Source organism: Montipora foliosa, chromosome 1, assembly GCF_036669935.1.
Source record: "Montipora foliosa isolate CH-2021 chromosome 1, ASM3666993v2, whole genome shotgun sequence".
NCBI lineage: Eukaryota > Metazoa > Cnidaria > Anthozoa > Scleractinia > Acroporidae > Montipora > Montipora foliosa.
This window is the reverse complement of record NC_090869.1, coordinates 69,609,432-69,623,467: the sequence shown is the minus strand read 5'-3', so window position 1 is coordinate 69,623,467 and position 14,036 is coordinate 69,609,432. Positions and strand designations below refer to the sequence as shown.

At 37.4% G+C, this 14,036-nt stretch overlaps 3 protein-coding genes across 9 annotated transcripts in view; 2 read left to right on the top strand and 1 right to left on the bottom strand.

Annotated features, from left to right (window-relative positions):
* Positions 1-2,959: 2,959 nt before the first annotated feature.
* Positions 2,960-7,111, top strand: LOC138007113 (F-box/LRR-repeat protein 14-like). 2 transcript variants are annotated; one of them, XM_068853858.1, is made up of 4 exons: positions 2,960-4,242; positions 4,576-4,863; positions 5,230-5,372; positions 6,122-7,111. In XM_068853858.1, exons 1-4 carry the CDS (start codon positions 3,223-3,225, stop codon positions 6,138-6,140), a joined length of 1,470 nt encoding a protein of 489 aa, XP_068709959.1. In that variant the 5' UTR covers positions 2,960-3,222; the 3' UTR covers positions 6,141-7,111. The 2 variants fall into 2 exon arrangements, with proteins under 2 accessions (XP_068709959.1, XP_068709949.1); XM_068853848.1 differs by having other exon boundaries at positions 2,964-4,242; positions 5,230-5,367.
* Positions 4,881-9,394, bottom strand: LOC138007157 (BET1-like protein). The gene is made up of 4 exons (XM_068853914.1): positions 9,329-9,394; positions 9,040-9,131; positions 8,452-8,508; positions 4,881-7,031 (listed from the first exon to the last, which is right to left on the bottom strand). Exons 1-4 carry the CDS (start codon positions 9,354-9,356, stop codon positions 6,861-6,863), a joined length of 348 nt encoding a protein of 115 aa, XP_068710015.1. The 5' UTR covers positions 9,357-9,394; the 3' UTR covers positions 4,881-6,860.
* A 20-nt stretch (positions 9,395-9,414) lies between these two features.
* The window catches only part of LOC138007120 (uncharacterized), a 9,435-nt gene continuing 4,813 nt past the window's right edge, over positions 9,415-14,036 (top strand). Inside the window, exons 1-5 of one of the 6 annotated variants that reach the window (XM_068853881.1) lie at positions 9,435-9,608; positions 9,890-10,269; positions 11,503-11,552; positions 12,818-13,081; positions 13,604-13,772. In XM_068853881.1, coding sequence (XP_068709982.1) covers positions 13,685-13,772 — 88 coding nt within the window. In that variant the 5' untranslated portion in view covers positions 9,435-9,608; positions 9,890-10,269; positions 11,503-11,552; positions 12,818-13,081; positions 13,604-13,684. The other 5 variants (XM_068853875.1, XM_068853890.1, XM_068853867.1 and 2 more) reach the window with 5 other exon arrangements.

Below are 14,036 nucleotides of genomic sequence, written 5' to 3'. Positions count from 1 at the left end.
TGCTACCGACCAAGCCTACTCACAGCTCCAAACCGCCCTTGTCAATATAGCGTAAGAATTAGATGGCTTATATATTCAAGAGAAAAGTCATTTTATCTGTCATATGGTAAGCACTGGAGTCACAGATTACAAAGTGTGCGCATGCGCCCTGCTAAAGGTAACATACATACAGTCATAAGCTTTATTTCATCTTGAATTTTCGAATATGGTTATTGTCTTATTTACATTATTCAACCTTTTCTTTGACACGAGAATTACAACGAAACGAAAGTACAACTTTGTCCCGAATTTTCTATGATAAAAACCGGTTCAGAAATCCAAAATCTACGTTAACAGCACACACCAGGCCTACTCCTGAGTATCTGGCTAGAAATTCGATGAGCCCGAAAAGAATTCTGGGTAATTCTGCCATTCCATGACAAGGGAAGACTCTCAATTCTCATTTCATAGTTTTTTTCATAAGTGTCGGGCCACCCAGTCCTACCAGCAAAATAACGCATCGATTGAAGGTTTTAGCTTTCAAAACTTGCCCAGATTGTGTCAGTAGGTCCTGGAATTCGTGCACAGAAAGGCCAGAGAGACAACTTCACTCGTGAACCGCCATGTTTAAAACAGAGCATTTTAGACGTCCCAGTCTGCATGAAACCATCTCTCGCCTCTGTCTGAGACAAGACCAGACACGCACGTTCTTACGTTACGTTTATGCATGCCTATAAAATCAACTGAAATGTCAATTGCTAGTAAAAGAAAAAAGGAGAAAAGAAAAAAGGCAGCATGTTAATTTTTTTTGGTAGGCTAAGTATCGAAGAGCCAGAACATTTGCGCATGCGCTGACAGAATGTTTGAACAAGAGAGAAAAACGCAGTACCTCCAGACACCGGCGCTGGAGCGTCGTACCAAACGAGTCATCCCGGGATTTCGGCCCGTGCGATCGCTTTTGGACGCAGTTGGCCCTTCGCTGCTTTCTGCTACCGACCTTGCCTCCCGGTACGGCATTGAGGGAGAGATATGTCGGCCCCTAAACCATATGTGACAAATCCCACGCGTACTCACAGCTCCAAACCGCCCTTGTCAATATAGCGTAAGAATTAGATGGCTTATATATTCAAGAGAAAAGTCATTTTATCTGTCATATGGTAAGCACTGGAGTCACAGATTACAAAGTGTGCGCATGCGCCCTGCTAAAGGTAACATACATACAGTCATAAGCTTTATTTCATCTTGAATTTTCGAATATGGTTATTGTCTTATTTACATTATTCAACCGTTTCTTTGACACGAGAATTACAGCGAAACGAAAGTACAACTTTGTCGCGAATTTTCTATGATAAAAACCGGTTCAGAAATCCAAAATCTAAGTTAACAGCACACACCAGGCCTACTCCTGAGTATCTGGCTAGAAATTCGATGAGCCCGAAAAGAATTCTGGATAATTCTGCCATTCCATGACAAGGGAAGACTCCCGATTCTCATTTCATAGTTTTTTTCATAAGTGTCGGGCCACCCAGTCCTACCAGCAAAATAACGCATCGATTGAAGGTTTTAGCTTTCAAAACTTGCCCAGATTGTGTCAGTAGGTCCTGGAATTCGTGCACAGAAAGGCCAGAGAGACAACTTCACTCGTGAACCGCCATGTTTAAAACAGAGCATTTTAGACGTCCCAGTCTGCATGAAACCATCTCTCGCCTCTGTCTGAGACAAGACCAGACACGCACGTTCTTACGTTACGTTTATGCATGCCTATAAAATCAACTGAAATGTCAATTGCTAGTAAAAGAAAAAAAAAGAAAAGAAAAAAGGCAGCATGTTAATTTTTTTTGGTAGGCTAAGTATCGAAGAGCCAGAACATTTGCGCATGCGCTGACAGAATGTTTGAACAAGAGAGAAAAACGCAGTACCTCCAGACACCGGCGCTGGAGCGTCGTACCAAACGAGTCATCCCGGGATTTCGGCCCGTGCGATCGCTTTTGGACGCAGTTGGCCCTTCGCTTCTTTCTGCTACCGACCTTGCCTCCAGATACGGCATTGAGGGAGAGATATGTCGGCCCCTAAACCATATTGACAAATCTTACGCCTACTCACAGCTCCAAACCGCCCTTGTCAATATAGCGTAAGAATTAGATGGCTTATATATTCAAGAGAAAAGTCATTTTATCTGTCATATGGTAAGCACTGGAGTCACAGATTACAAAGTGTGCGCATGCGCCCTGCTAAAGGTAACATACATACAGTCATAAGCTTTATTTCATCTTGAATTTTCGAATATGGTTATTGTCTTATTTACATTATTCAACCGTTTCTTTGACACGAGAATTACAGCGAAACGAAAGTACAACTTTGTCGCGAATTTTCTATGATAAAAACCGGTTCAGAAATCCAAAATCTAAGTTAACAGCACACACCAGGCCTACTCCTGAGTATCTGGCTAGAAATTCGATGAGCCCGAAAAGAATTCTGGATAATTCTGCCATTCCATGACAAGGGAAGACTCCCGATTCTCATTTCATAGTTTTTTTCGTAAGTGTCGGGCCACCCAGTCCTACCAGCAAAATAACGCATCGATTGAAGGTTTTAGCTTTCAAAACTTGCCCAGATTGTGTCAGTAGGTCCTGGAATTCGTGCACAGAAAGGCCAGAGAGACAACTTCACTCGTGAACCGCCATGTTTACAACAGAGCATTTTAGGACCTTTTAGACGTCCCAGTCTGCATGAAACCATCTCTCGCCTCTGTTTTCTTTCAAAGGCTTGCCTTTACCCACATTCTAGCTTAATGATGCCAGCCTGGTGGCTTCTGTAGACGAAAATAGCCTGAAAAGGCACTTATAAAATGATTACCTACCAGATTTGAGCCAACCCGCTTGCTCCTTGTCGGAACAGAAACGGTTGGCATTTGTCACGTGATCCTCTAACATGCAGATATTTTGAAATTGAATACATAATAATAAGGGATAAATGAAGTACTTACCGAAAGAATATGGAGGAATTGTCAAAGCGGTTGGGGTTTCCACTGTCTTTCTAGGAACTAGAAGTTATAACCGAAATGGGGACACGACTGTTGTTCAGCAGTAACCTTTGTAGAGCGCCAAAGCTAACGTAGAGTACCATTCTAAAGATTTTATATGATTTCTTATTGAAGATAAACAGACCATCAATCTGATAATTCAAAGACTTCTACATTACAATGCCGACCAAGGGAATAATTTCACTAACATCGTAAGCGTAATGCCTCGGGATGTAAACAGAAGAGAACAAACTCCTATATCATGTTTACCTTTAGAAGTAATGTCCTATATCTTTCGATTTCTTCCAATATCCGATGTGAAATGTGCAGCTCTTGTGTGTTATGTATGGTCCCGTGCGGCGGAAGATCCCATTCTGTGGAGAAGTGCATTCATCAGCCTTGGAACAAGAAGAGAACGATTTTCAAATTTGCTTGTTGACAGTCTTCAACGACGTTGTATTCAATATTTGAAATTTAAGCACATGTCGACTGCAGCTCAAATTATTCAAGTTTGCAAACAACTTGGCTCAAATTTGAAAACTCTATCTCTTCAAGGTTGTAGGTGCGTCAATGCCTCGTTACTTGACACTTTAAGCAAGTGCTGCCCCAACATACTTCATCTAGACTTAAGCCGTTGTAGGCAACTTGATATGGTAAAGGATGCCAACTGGCTTAGTGACTGTTCCTTGGTTTGGAGACATCTTGCTGTGCTTGATTTAAATGCTTGTAAAGACATCTCAGATTTTCTGGTGTCGAAAATAGCAGATACATTGCCATTGGTTGTTAATTTATCAATTTCTGGATGCAAAGGTATTACAACATCAACATGGGAAAAGCTTGCAAAAAAGGTTGCTTCCTTAAAGTACCTTGACATAAGTCGATCCGATATGACTGATGATGTGATGCAGACATTTTCTCAGATTCCGCAACTAAAACTCAAAGGTGTAAATTTGACTGCTTGTAAGCATTTGACAGACAATGGAGTTGTATCACTCATTAAATTCCAGAATTCAGTTGAAATTCTAAAGCTTGCCTGCATGGATATCACAAACAAAACACTTACTGGTATTGGTAAACATATGGAACATTTGAGAGTCCTTGATCTAAACAGCTGTAGACAAATAACTGATCCTGCATTATCAACTGTTAAAAGTCTTTTAGTCAACTTGGAATCATTAAACTTGTATTCCTGCTATCAGCTGTCCAACATTGGCCTTTCACATCTCCTATGTTGGTCACAGGTAATGTGAGGTTACATGTATGTTTTGTGCACTGTTTCTTAATCATGCTTTCTTGAAGTTATATTTAATAAATAAGGGCAAGGATTGCACTGGATGGATTACATCCTTGTGCATTCCTTTAAAGCAGGCCCTGGTTTAAGTTTCAACATTGGCCATAACCAGCAGTTGAGTGTGACCAAAGCTGATGCCATGTCTAACCTGGCCTCCTCTGTTTCATAACACTTCCACTTCCTTGTTTAAATTAGAAAGACACAGTACCAGGCTTGGGGCTACTGACGAAGAGGGTCAAAGGAACTATGAAATGACTATTGTGATTATGATTTTTTCTAACAGGGAATAAGTCAAGACATTCCACTTAGAGTCCTTGTTCTAAATGGCTGCAGCTCAATATCGGATGAACTGATTTCAAGGTTTTCAACTATTTTACTCAATCTTCAACAGCTTGATCTCAGCTCTTGTCTTCATGTTACTGACATTGGGCTTTCAGCAATAACAGACTCTCTAGTTCAGTTGCAGTCACTAAGACTCAGTTGGTGTATTAACATCACAGACAATGGTCTATTGGGACTTGTTCATGAGCAAAAGGATCATCAAGGAGTAGACATAGACAAGAGCAAAAAGGCAAGACACAAGAAAAGTATATTTTAGTATGGTTATATTTATTGTTATTACATGGTTTTAACCCCACCTTCGTAGTTACAGCAAATGCTAGAAAAGAATGAACTCCTTCAATAATTCACTGACGTTGTTTGAAGCAAGTGAACAGTATCTAATCAGAAGCTAAATATGCATTTTCTGGTAATTTGATTGAATAGTGCGAGCAAGAAAACTACTCAGATCCTTGCTGTACAACAGAGAAGAGAAAAGCCTAAATTTTTGAAATTACATAAATTATTTTTTGAAAGATAAAAAAGTACTTAACCTAAGTTCCATAGAAATCTCAATATTATTGTCAGAACTCAGTTTGATGAAATTTTCCATTTTCAGGTGTTAAGAGGCATAAAACACCTGAGAAAGCTGAAGAGTTTAGACATAAGCCACTGCACATGTATCACAGATGAAGGACTCAGAAGCATCTGCCAGTTAAAAAATCTTACATTTTTGAACATAAATATGTGTACACAGGTCAGGTAATACCGTAATAATAATAATAATAATAATAATAATAATAATAATAATAATAATAATAATAATAATAATAATAATAATAATAACATGTACTGGGATTATTATTTGTAAATTATAAACATCATTATTACTATTATTAATTTTAATGACATATATACCTAGATGTAATTCTAGCAACCTTCAGTGATACAGCCGACAAGTTACAAATGCTGCAAGCAGCCTACAAACACAAGCAAGAGAAATGGGCCTATTTATCTTGTTAGGGCTCATGTAGAGGATATACATGTAGAACCCCTGCTTGTAAAAATATAGATCATGTGTCAAGGATTAAGAACAAAAAGACCAGCAAAGGTGCTTCTGGACTTTGCTGGACATGGTGTGAATGTCCCATTATAATTAACCAGCCTAAACTGCTACAAGACACTTGTACAGACTGTGTAACAGTGCCTTTAAATGTGCCAACACTACTGAAAGGGATTCCATATTGCTTAATGTGTGTGTGGATCCGAATGGAGACTGTTGATTGACTACAGAAGCGCGAAAGTTGATGGGAAGAAACTTGCATGTTAACAGAAGAGGAGATAAAAAATGCAACTAAAAAATGGAATCGAATCTCTGTTTTATTCATTTTTGTAATTTGTTAAACATTGATTTTGCTTGTTGAAAACTTTCTGATAGAAACGTTTTTAAGTACTGTACTTTAAACAATATGTAGTCAACAAGATGAACGTTTGGTGTTTATCTGTTGCAGATTACAGACAGTGGACTGACTGAGGTAGCAGAATGTCTACATTCTTTGGAGCAGCTTTCGTTTAGTGGATGTACCCAAGTAACTGATGCTGGTTTCTCTTCAGTTGCAATTCATCTTGAGCGACTTGTGACACTTGATGCATCAAAGTGTGATAACATTACAGACAAAAGCATTCTTACATTAGCAAAACATGGCCGCAATCTGTCTCATCTTGACCTGAGTATGTGCAGTCAGATTACGACAAATGCAGTAGATCAGTTGGAAATAAATATTCCCGGGCTTGCAACACTACAGTTAAGATACTCTGGAGCTCGGCTTTCCACCAAGGTGTATGCTCTGTGAAGACGACAATTCAGTGATTGCCAGAAGATATACTTACATGTGTAATAGTAGTGTTTTAGCTAGAACATTATTAACCTCATGCAATACTGGTTCTGAATAAAACTAAATTTCAGTTATTGCCAGTAGTCAACTAGTCAAAATTCCACAGAGTACATTGTAACGTAACTGTGATGCCATCACTGTTTCTCTATTAATATAATTTTTATCCATGATCATAAATAATAATTATTATTATAATTGTTATACTTTGCCCACCCACACTTTCCCTAATCTACACAACTACTATAGAGAGCTTGGAATACAACTGTAGATAAAAACTTTGACTCTGGTCTTCAGTACATTGAGAAATGTCATTAGTTAGACAAGGAAATCGATGGCCGTAATCCCTTCATTTTTACTATTTGATGATAACTTTACTGAGTGCGTAATATCCAACAAAGAAGAGTCCCACAAGCCCTGCTATTAAGTAGCACATGACTTTTCTGTTTGATCGTCCAGAGGCAATCATTTTTGACAACCGTGCAGCACTGCCACTTAATAGACTAGAAGAGCTGCCAAATTCATCTCCCTGCAAAGAATAGGTTACAATGTTACAAATTGTAGACTTTCTGATGTGCTCTGAAGAGATTACATGCTGAGATAAAACTATCTGTCTCAAGAATTCAAGTCAGGGTATAAGATACATGACAGGAAAGCCACCTTGTCCAACACTTGTGAAAGTAGCTGTCAATACTAAAAAAAAACATTCTCTCTTTTGGGAAGCGACTGGGTATGTTCAATGAACTAGTACCAGTAATTTAATTTTTTAAATTATAGTTATTGTTGTAGTAATCCTAACAATAATTATCATGAATCTTTGTACTTATTGCGATTCTTTATGGTTCTGTTTACTCCGATGAAACACAGACACAAGCCAGAGTGATCACTTTCCCACAACCGTATCTAAACAGTCACATCTATTTTTAGACATGGCAAAGATCAACTTGCATTATGTTGCCTCAGATCTTTAATAAAAGCCTATCTCTAAATATGTGAGGCAAATTCATGAAAGAAGTGGAGCTACTTCACTTCAAACGCTCAATAATGCACACAATTTGATTGGTTCACACCTATGATCTATTAGAGAACAGGGCCCGCTTCCTCGAAAGCCGATTAACTTAATCCAGGATTAGCGTAAACTTTTGTTTCACGTTTTCAACTTTTTGGAGAAAGTTTCTTTTGCCTATTTTTGTTTTTCAAGATTGACGTCTTCTCATGTAAAGTTCTGCCGAAAATCTGCGTTGAACAGCATTTGGGAGTAGAGAAATAAACTGCTTGGTTAATTTTTAATCTTAGATTAGCGTTAATTGGCTTTCGAGGAACCGGACCCAGATGCATAGCTGACGTCCTCATCAAAAACGTTTTATTCTTTATTATACAAGCATAAAACAAACAGATTCCACGTTGCTGTGGGTCTTTTCAGTAATAGATCACAGAAGACATAAAAATGTGGCAAGCACATCAATGACAAACTCAGCGATCATCTTGACTTTGCCACTTTTTTGTTCTTAGCGCAGAAGCTATTAAGTGGAGGACATTTGTGTTCAGTTAACTTGTAAATTATATTCAGAGGTCTTTTGTAACTGATTCTAGCTTTTAAATGTAACGTTTATTATATTATTCCTTTTTCTCTTTTCAATTTATATATATTTTTAGACATTGTAACCGAAAAGCCCAAATTGGGAGTTACAATAAACGTATGTATGTATGTATGTATCTCTTACTAAACAGATGCATGGCAAAATGGAATGGAAATAATTAAAAAGGGTAACTTCACAGTGAAGTAAAGCATCTTCACAGAAATCAGAAAAGATTATGCAACTGCAATCTCATGATAAGATGGCATGAGGAAGGGGTAACTACAGTCTAGATCTGTTGTACTTGAATTGAATACAACCCAGGAGTTTACGGTAATAATTTTTTTTAAATTATAGTACATCGTCACTTACCATTCCATCAAGGTAATTATTTTGCTGTTTGGACTCATTCTCGATGTCGATAGCAATCTAAAACAATAAGATAATGGAAAGCAATTTTTTTTATATACTGACAGATTCGACAATGGTACAACTAATAATAATAATAATAATAATAATAATAATAATAATAATAATAATAATAATAATAATAATAATAATAATAATAATATCTTTATTTAGACTGAAAAGACCGATCAGCAAAATCAAAAGATTTGCTGGTATAAACCGGTGATCAGTAAAAATAGCAAAGAGATAAAAACGTATAGATATTAAGATATTTACAAAAAATATATATACAGGATCACATCAAAAAACGAGATATCAAGACTGATGGACACTACAAATAATAAGCATGGGCTAAATTATAGAATGCTGGGCCACTTATTTCCATATCCTTGAATAACAATAGTGCTTATTGTTATGTGTTTCGTTCTTCAGAAGCTTCCGATAATTTCCATATGGATTGCCCTATGATGGCTCCAAAGCATGGATAAGGAAACATGTTAATCGCAAGTTACCCGCAGTGGTGCAATAAAATACACACGAAAAACTTCTAACCCCTTTCAGGCGTGATACTTTCGCTGCTAAATCATCTACCATTCGGTTATTTTCAGTCTCCAGCATCTCCTCAGTCGATGCACTTCTAGATCCTGCAAAATTAAATGTCGTAGAAAGTTCCACGTCACCTTTAATTTTATACTCAACTTCACTATGTCTTTCAAACACCGTAACAATGTCAAATGATTGAGAGGGAAAGTTTTTCTCCATCAAGTAAGTTTTCGTTATTTTTCGACGCCAGAGAAAAGACACGGGTAATGTTTTCCGGGTTAATAATGGACCTGCTAACCTCGATTATTTGTACCTCGAGTCGCCATCTTGAAATTTGTGTTTGCATTGAAGCCGCTGACCACTGTCTAAAAACGGGGCCAAACGGGAAATGTTCACCCGATTCACATGGCGAGTACTGGCTATCAGCCGTAAAAATGATACCCATCGTACCGGCTGTAAGCCGATCATCGTATACTATAGTACCACTTGTTTCTCATTTGTATAGAATTCTGGGAATGCTGTTATGAGTACATTCTGTTTTGCCTCGATTGTGTTAAATAGCAATCTTGTATAGCAAGGTAAGCTCATTTTTTAAGCTCAAGTGAGATAGATTAGGGTAAAGCATAAGCTACTTTCGCCGTCGGCGGGTGTATGGGCCGCTAAGTATTTCGATCAACATGTCGATCTCTTCGTTACTGGTTCGGCGACGTACTTGCTGGGATTTCTTTTGAAGTCCATTCTTTATGTTGTTCCACTTCCACGCTACTAAGGGGAAATCAAGGCTCAAGTCAGTGTAAGGTATCATAAAGAAGATGTAGTAATACCAAGACAACATTGCCTATAAGTTGTGATGCTGTAGGGGATTCTTGCGGCACCTGTGGAGGCACCAGTGTAGTGGTCGATGAAACTCAGGATCACCCAGCAACGGCTGATGATCAAGGTGACGGTTCTTTTTGCTCCGATTTACATATGGGGAGTGAAGGTGAAGAGGAAGGGGACACTGTTCATTTGCAAAGACTTCGTAGAGCTGAAGAGGCTTGGTCAAAGGTGCGGGAGACCGCACTACTTACCACCCTCGGAATTGAAGGATCGTTCTTGGAATCACGTTTTTTCTGTGCTTGTGCTGCTACTTGTCGCTGCCTTGATTGTGGTCCCTCAATCTCAATGAGCTTATGCGAGTCTTGCGCAGTAGAAAAACACAAGACACTTCATATATTCCATCATGTCGAAATTTTAAAGGTGAGAAATTGCATTATTATACGTCGTAAGTAGTACGTATATGCTTGAACACATGTAAACTTAGGCTTCCTCTTTGATATGCTGTGCACACTAATATTTCTTTCTTTACTTAGACAATGTATGAACCAGTTAAGTCCTTTAATATTCTGGTCGGAGTATTGCAGACTGCTCTAAATGTAAAGTAATTTATTATTGCTTTTAAAATTGCCAAAAATAATGAAAGTGCTGATTAATAGTGTATTAAGGGTGCAGAAATGAAGATGCATGTTGGGGAGCTCAGGGTATTGTTTCACTATACGTTTGTTGTAGGAGGAAAATTTGTTATTATCGATGGTCTCACACATGTATGTCCCAGGTTTCTCAAAGGCCATTCTGATCCTCCTTTCTCCTCGACTTCAGAGATCTCCAGTTAAAGAAGGCATTGTCCAACCTACGCTTTCAAAATGCACAAGTTACCTATTGGGCTGCTGCTTCTATTGATTCATCTGTAATCTCCTTGTTGTTTGTTCTCAGTTCTGTCTTCTATAGTGGAAGTACTGTATCCAACAATAATATTGGTTTCAGGCATGAAAGCTAAGCTCTATCTTTGGTTGTGGCTGAAAAAGTGCAAAGACTGTGTAGTAAAGAGCTCACAGTCTTGTTTGCGTTAGTGATGTTATTCTTTACATATTCATGCCGGCGTAATCATGCAAAAGATAGATGCCAATATACATGTTAATATCGTCAGCTTCCTAGACCTGGTCATGAAGTTTTTAATCAACGAGAACCAACTCAAAGTGGGTGGTAGTGATCTGAATGAAATAAAATAATATGAACCCTTGATAGTAACCCCTGCATGTAATTGTCCATTCTCACTTAGTTGAAGACGAGTTTTCTTTGTGACTGATGTAAACAGCCATCAATCAATAATTTCTTACAATGAAATGTCCTACTCATGTAATTATTAACTGGCCCTACAGTACCACTGGTCAGTTAATTTTTAAATGATAATACCCAGGGACTACAAACTATATGCTCTATTAGCGGGTCAGTCTCCTACTGGGTTTTTCTTATTAACTAAAGCACCATTTGAATCTTTAGGGTCAATTAATTTTGTGCTTTGAATAATAAATATCATTATCTTAAGTGAGCTCGCTTAGTTCTGTGATAACTAATGTAAAGTCAACTCCCTTTTTTTATACTTGACTCAAGTGCATTATTTTTTTTTTACCTTTTGTTATTAAATTTCTGCAGAATCAACGCAAGTTATACCCTGTGATAATTGACAGTTTTAAAGAATTCAGGTAATTTTGTAAATATCAAGACATGAGCATGATTGCAAGATTTACTTAGTGTTAATTTATTGAACATGCATTTACATGTATATGCCATAACAGTAACTTCTCGTATATTGTACAGCCGGTATTTCTCAGCTTTTGGCCTTCTTTAGGGGCAATATTTAGAAAATTGTAGAAGTTTAAAGGTGTATTTCAGTCCATACTGCACACTCTCTGTTTTGGTTTCATGCAAGAATTATAATCTGCAACTACCTACATGTATGTGACATAACTTTAAAATGTGCATTGCATTAATGGCTGTTGGTGTGGATGCCTGAAGCTCGTTGTTACTGATAAGAATAGTTTATTACTCCTATTGCACAGTTTCCATAAGAATGTTCAATTGTGCACTACATTAAATTGTCTATAACTAATAAAAATAAATTTGCATAGATAAGAACAATAGAGTAAAATGCAATAAACATTTTAAAAAGCGTACATGTAATTATCTGTACAAACTAAAATTGAAATATATTTACAGTAGCTAGAAAAAGCCAACTTAAAAAAGTTGCGTGCTCTTCAAAAGCCTTTTAAAACCCTCAACAGTACTACAGCTGTACTACCAGCCATTCGTATGTTGGATGGTACTGTAACTCATTCCATAGTTTAGGCATATGAAGCTGGCAAAGCAAGATCCTCGAGAGTTGCTAATGATCAAAAATTGTTTATTATGAATCTTCCCACATTGTTTGGATGAATTAGTTGATTAGTTTACAATCTTCAAGTCTGATCAAAAGTAGAGAATCATCATAGGAATTTGCAAATTATGTAACCTGATTGTTGTTGCAAAATCTAGAAATCAAAGGATTTAGGTGTTATTATATAATATTAGGGCAACCCTACAACCCGGAATCCGGAATCACAGGTCATTGTTTTTCCAATACAGAGAGTAGAAATTATCCTAAACATTCATAAAAGCTAACCTTAGGCCTAATTAGGCCAAAACAAATGTTTTAAGGCCTAAGGTTAGCTTTTATGAACGTTTAGGATAGTTTTTACTCTCTGTATTGGTAAAACAATGACCTTTGATTCTGGATTCTGGATTCTGGATTCTGGATTCCGGGTTTTAGGTTGCCCGTTATATTACTTTTAAATGGTTATTGAAAGTCAATTTTTAATTAAAAACATGCCATTAAGTAAAATGTAAATTAGATGCACAACTGAGGAGTAAGTCTGATGCTTGTTACTATCCTTCTCAATTAATGTTTCTTTGGCTGATGTTCACATTGCAGAAAAGTTTGTCAATTAATGAATTCCTCGATCCAACTTGAAGATAGTCATCACCATTATTGTTGGGAGTTACAAGTTTAATTGGCAGTCGTTGACCCAGTTAGCTTGTTTTAATTATCATTGCTACGGACATGTGGTGAGTTCCTAGCTGGAAATGCCATTCGATCAAGGTCTTGGTATTTAGCTTTAAGTGAGACAGCCATATTTGGTAGAGCTTGCCATCATGAATTCCCCAAGAGGTGCATCAATATGAAGCATGGTGAAAGGTGAGCAAATGCAGTGCCAATGAGTTGTATACACAATGTGTTATGTAAATGTATTTGAATAGCACATCTGGTTTCTTGTTATCTTTTTGACAAATGAACCAAAAATGTGCAGAAAATTTCAACTATGCACGCATCATGTAGTTTCCATTCTTTAGTGAATTACATGTACTAAGGTGTTTGTGGACCATGATTTTTGCTGAGAATTACGGCTTAAATGCTCAATTATAACTATTTTGTTGTTGTCAGACATGTTTTGCACATTCTTTTATGCTATCCAGACTTGCATATCCAGTGTGGTTCTCAACTATGTCTTTGATAACATCATACTTATGTATTTTAACTTATTATACAGTACACGGTTATTTTGCTACGGTTTATAGTTATTTTTATAGTTATTTTGTTACAGAGATGAAGGGCATGAGACAGACACTTTTTTGGTTTTTAAAGTATTATTGAACTATATGCTAAACCTAAGTATACATGTATGAAGCTCAGTTGGTTGTTGTACTAAATATCTTTCAGATAAAATTGAGTCCTCGGAGGGTCCCTGGCTTCGGGCTTGCTGATGGATGTCTTTGGTCATTTTTGAGGTGGTTTGGCTGAATGACCAAGAAAATGAGGCCTAATCATAGAGTTGATGTTTTGACTGATGCTCTCCTTTTTTGTGCCAGAAAGCGAGCAGCTTGTCTAGGTATAAAATTAAAGCTACATTGTATGATTTGAAAGTGAATGTTGTTATTCATCCAGGTTCAATTCAAGTGAGGAATTTTTAAATCTTTTTTCAGGAAATTTTGATCTTAATTATTAACAGACGTTTGGACTGAAACCATTAGTCTTCATCAGTGAAGTTTGTCACGTGGTAGCTAGTTCACTATCATGTGACAAACTTCGAGGGACGAGACGAGGGCCAGAGCAAGGATGAAACAACATCAACGGCCAAACTCCAATCCTGCTC

What these genes read in the sequence shown, in the direction of transcription:
- LOC138007157 (XM_068853914.1), bottom strand. Translation starts at nt 9,356, where the DNA reads ATGGCGACTCGAGGTACAAATAATCGAG. An exon ending in TCGAGGTACAAATAATCGAG is followed by an intron (nt 9,132 to 9,328) that starts GTTAGCAGGTCC and finishes TTAATTTTGCAG; the next exon opens with GATCTAGAAGTGCATCGACT. An exon ending in ATAATTACCTTGATGGAATG is followed by an intron (nt 7,032 to 8,451) that starts GTAAGTGACGAT and finishes TATTCTTTGCAG; the next exon opens with GGAGATGAATTTGGCAGCTC.
- LOC138007113 (XM_068853848.1), top strand. Translation starts at nt 3,223, where the DNA reads ATGCCTCGGGATGTAAACAGAAGAGAACAAACTCCTATATCATGTTTA. An exon ending in ATCTCCTATGTTGGTCACAG is followed by an intron (nt 4,243 to 4,575) that starts GTAATGTGAGGT and finishes TTTTTCTAACAG; the next exon opens with GGAATAAGTCAAGACATTCC. An exon ending in ACATAGACAAGAGCAAAAAG is followed by an intron (nt 4,864 to 5,229) that starts GCAAGACACAAG and finishes TTCCATTTTCAG; the next exon opens with GTGTTAAGAGGCATAAAACA.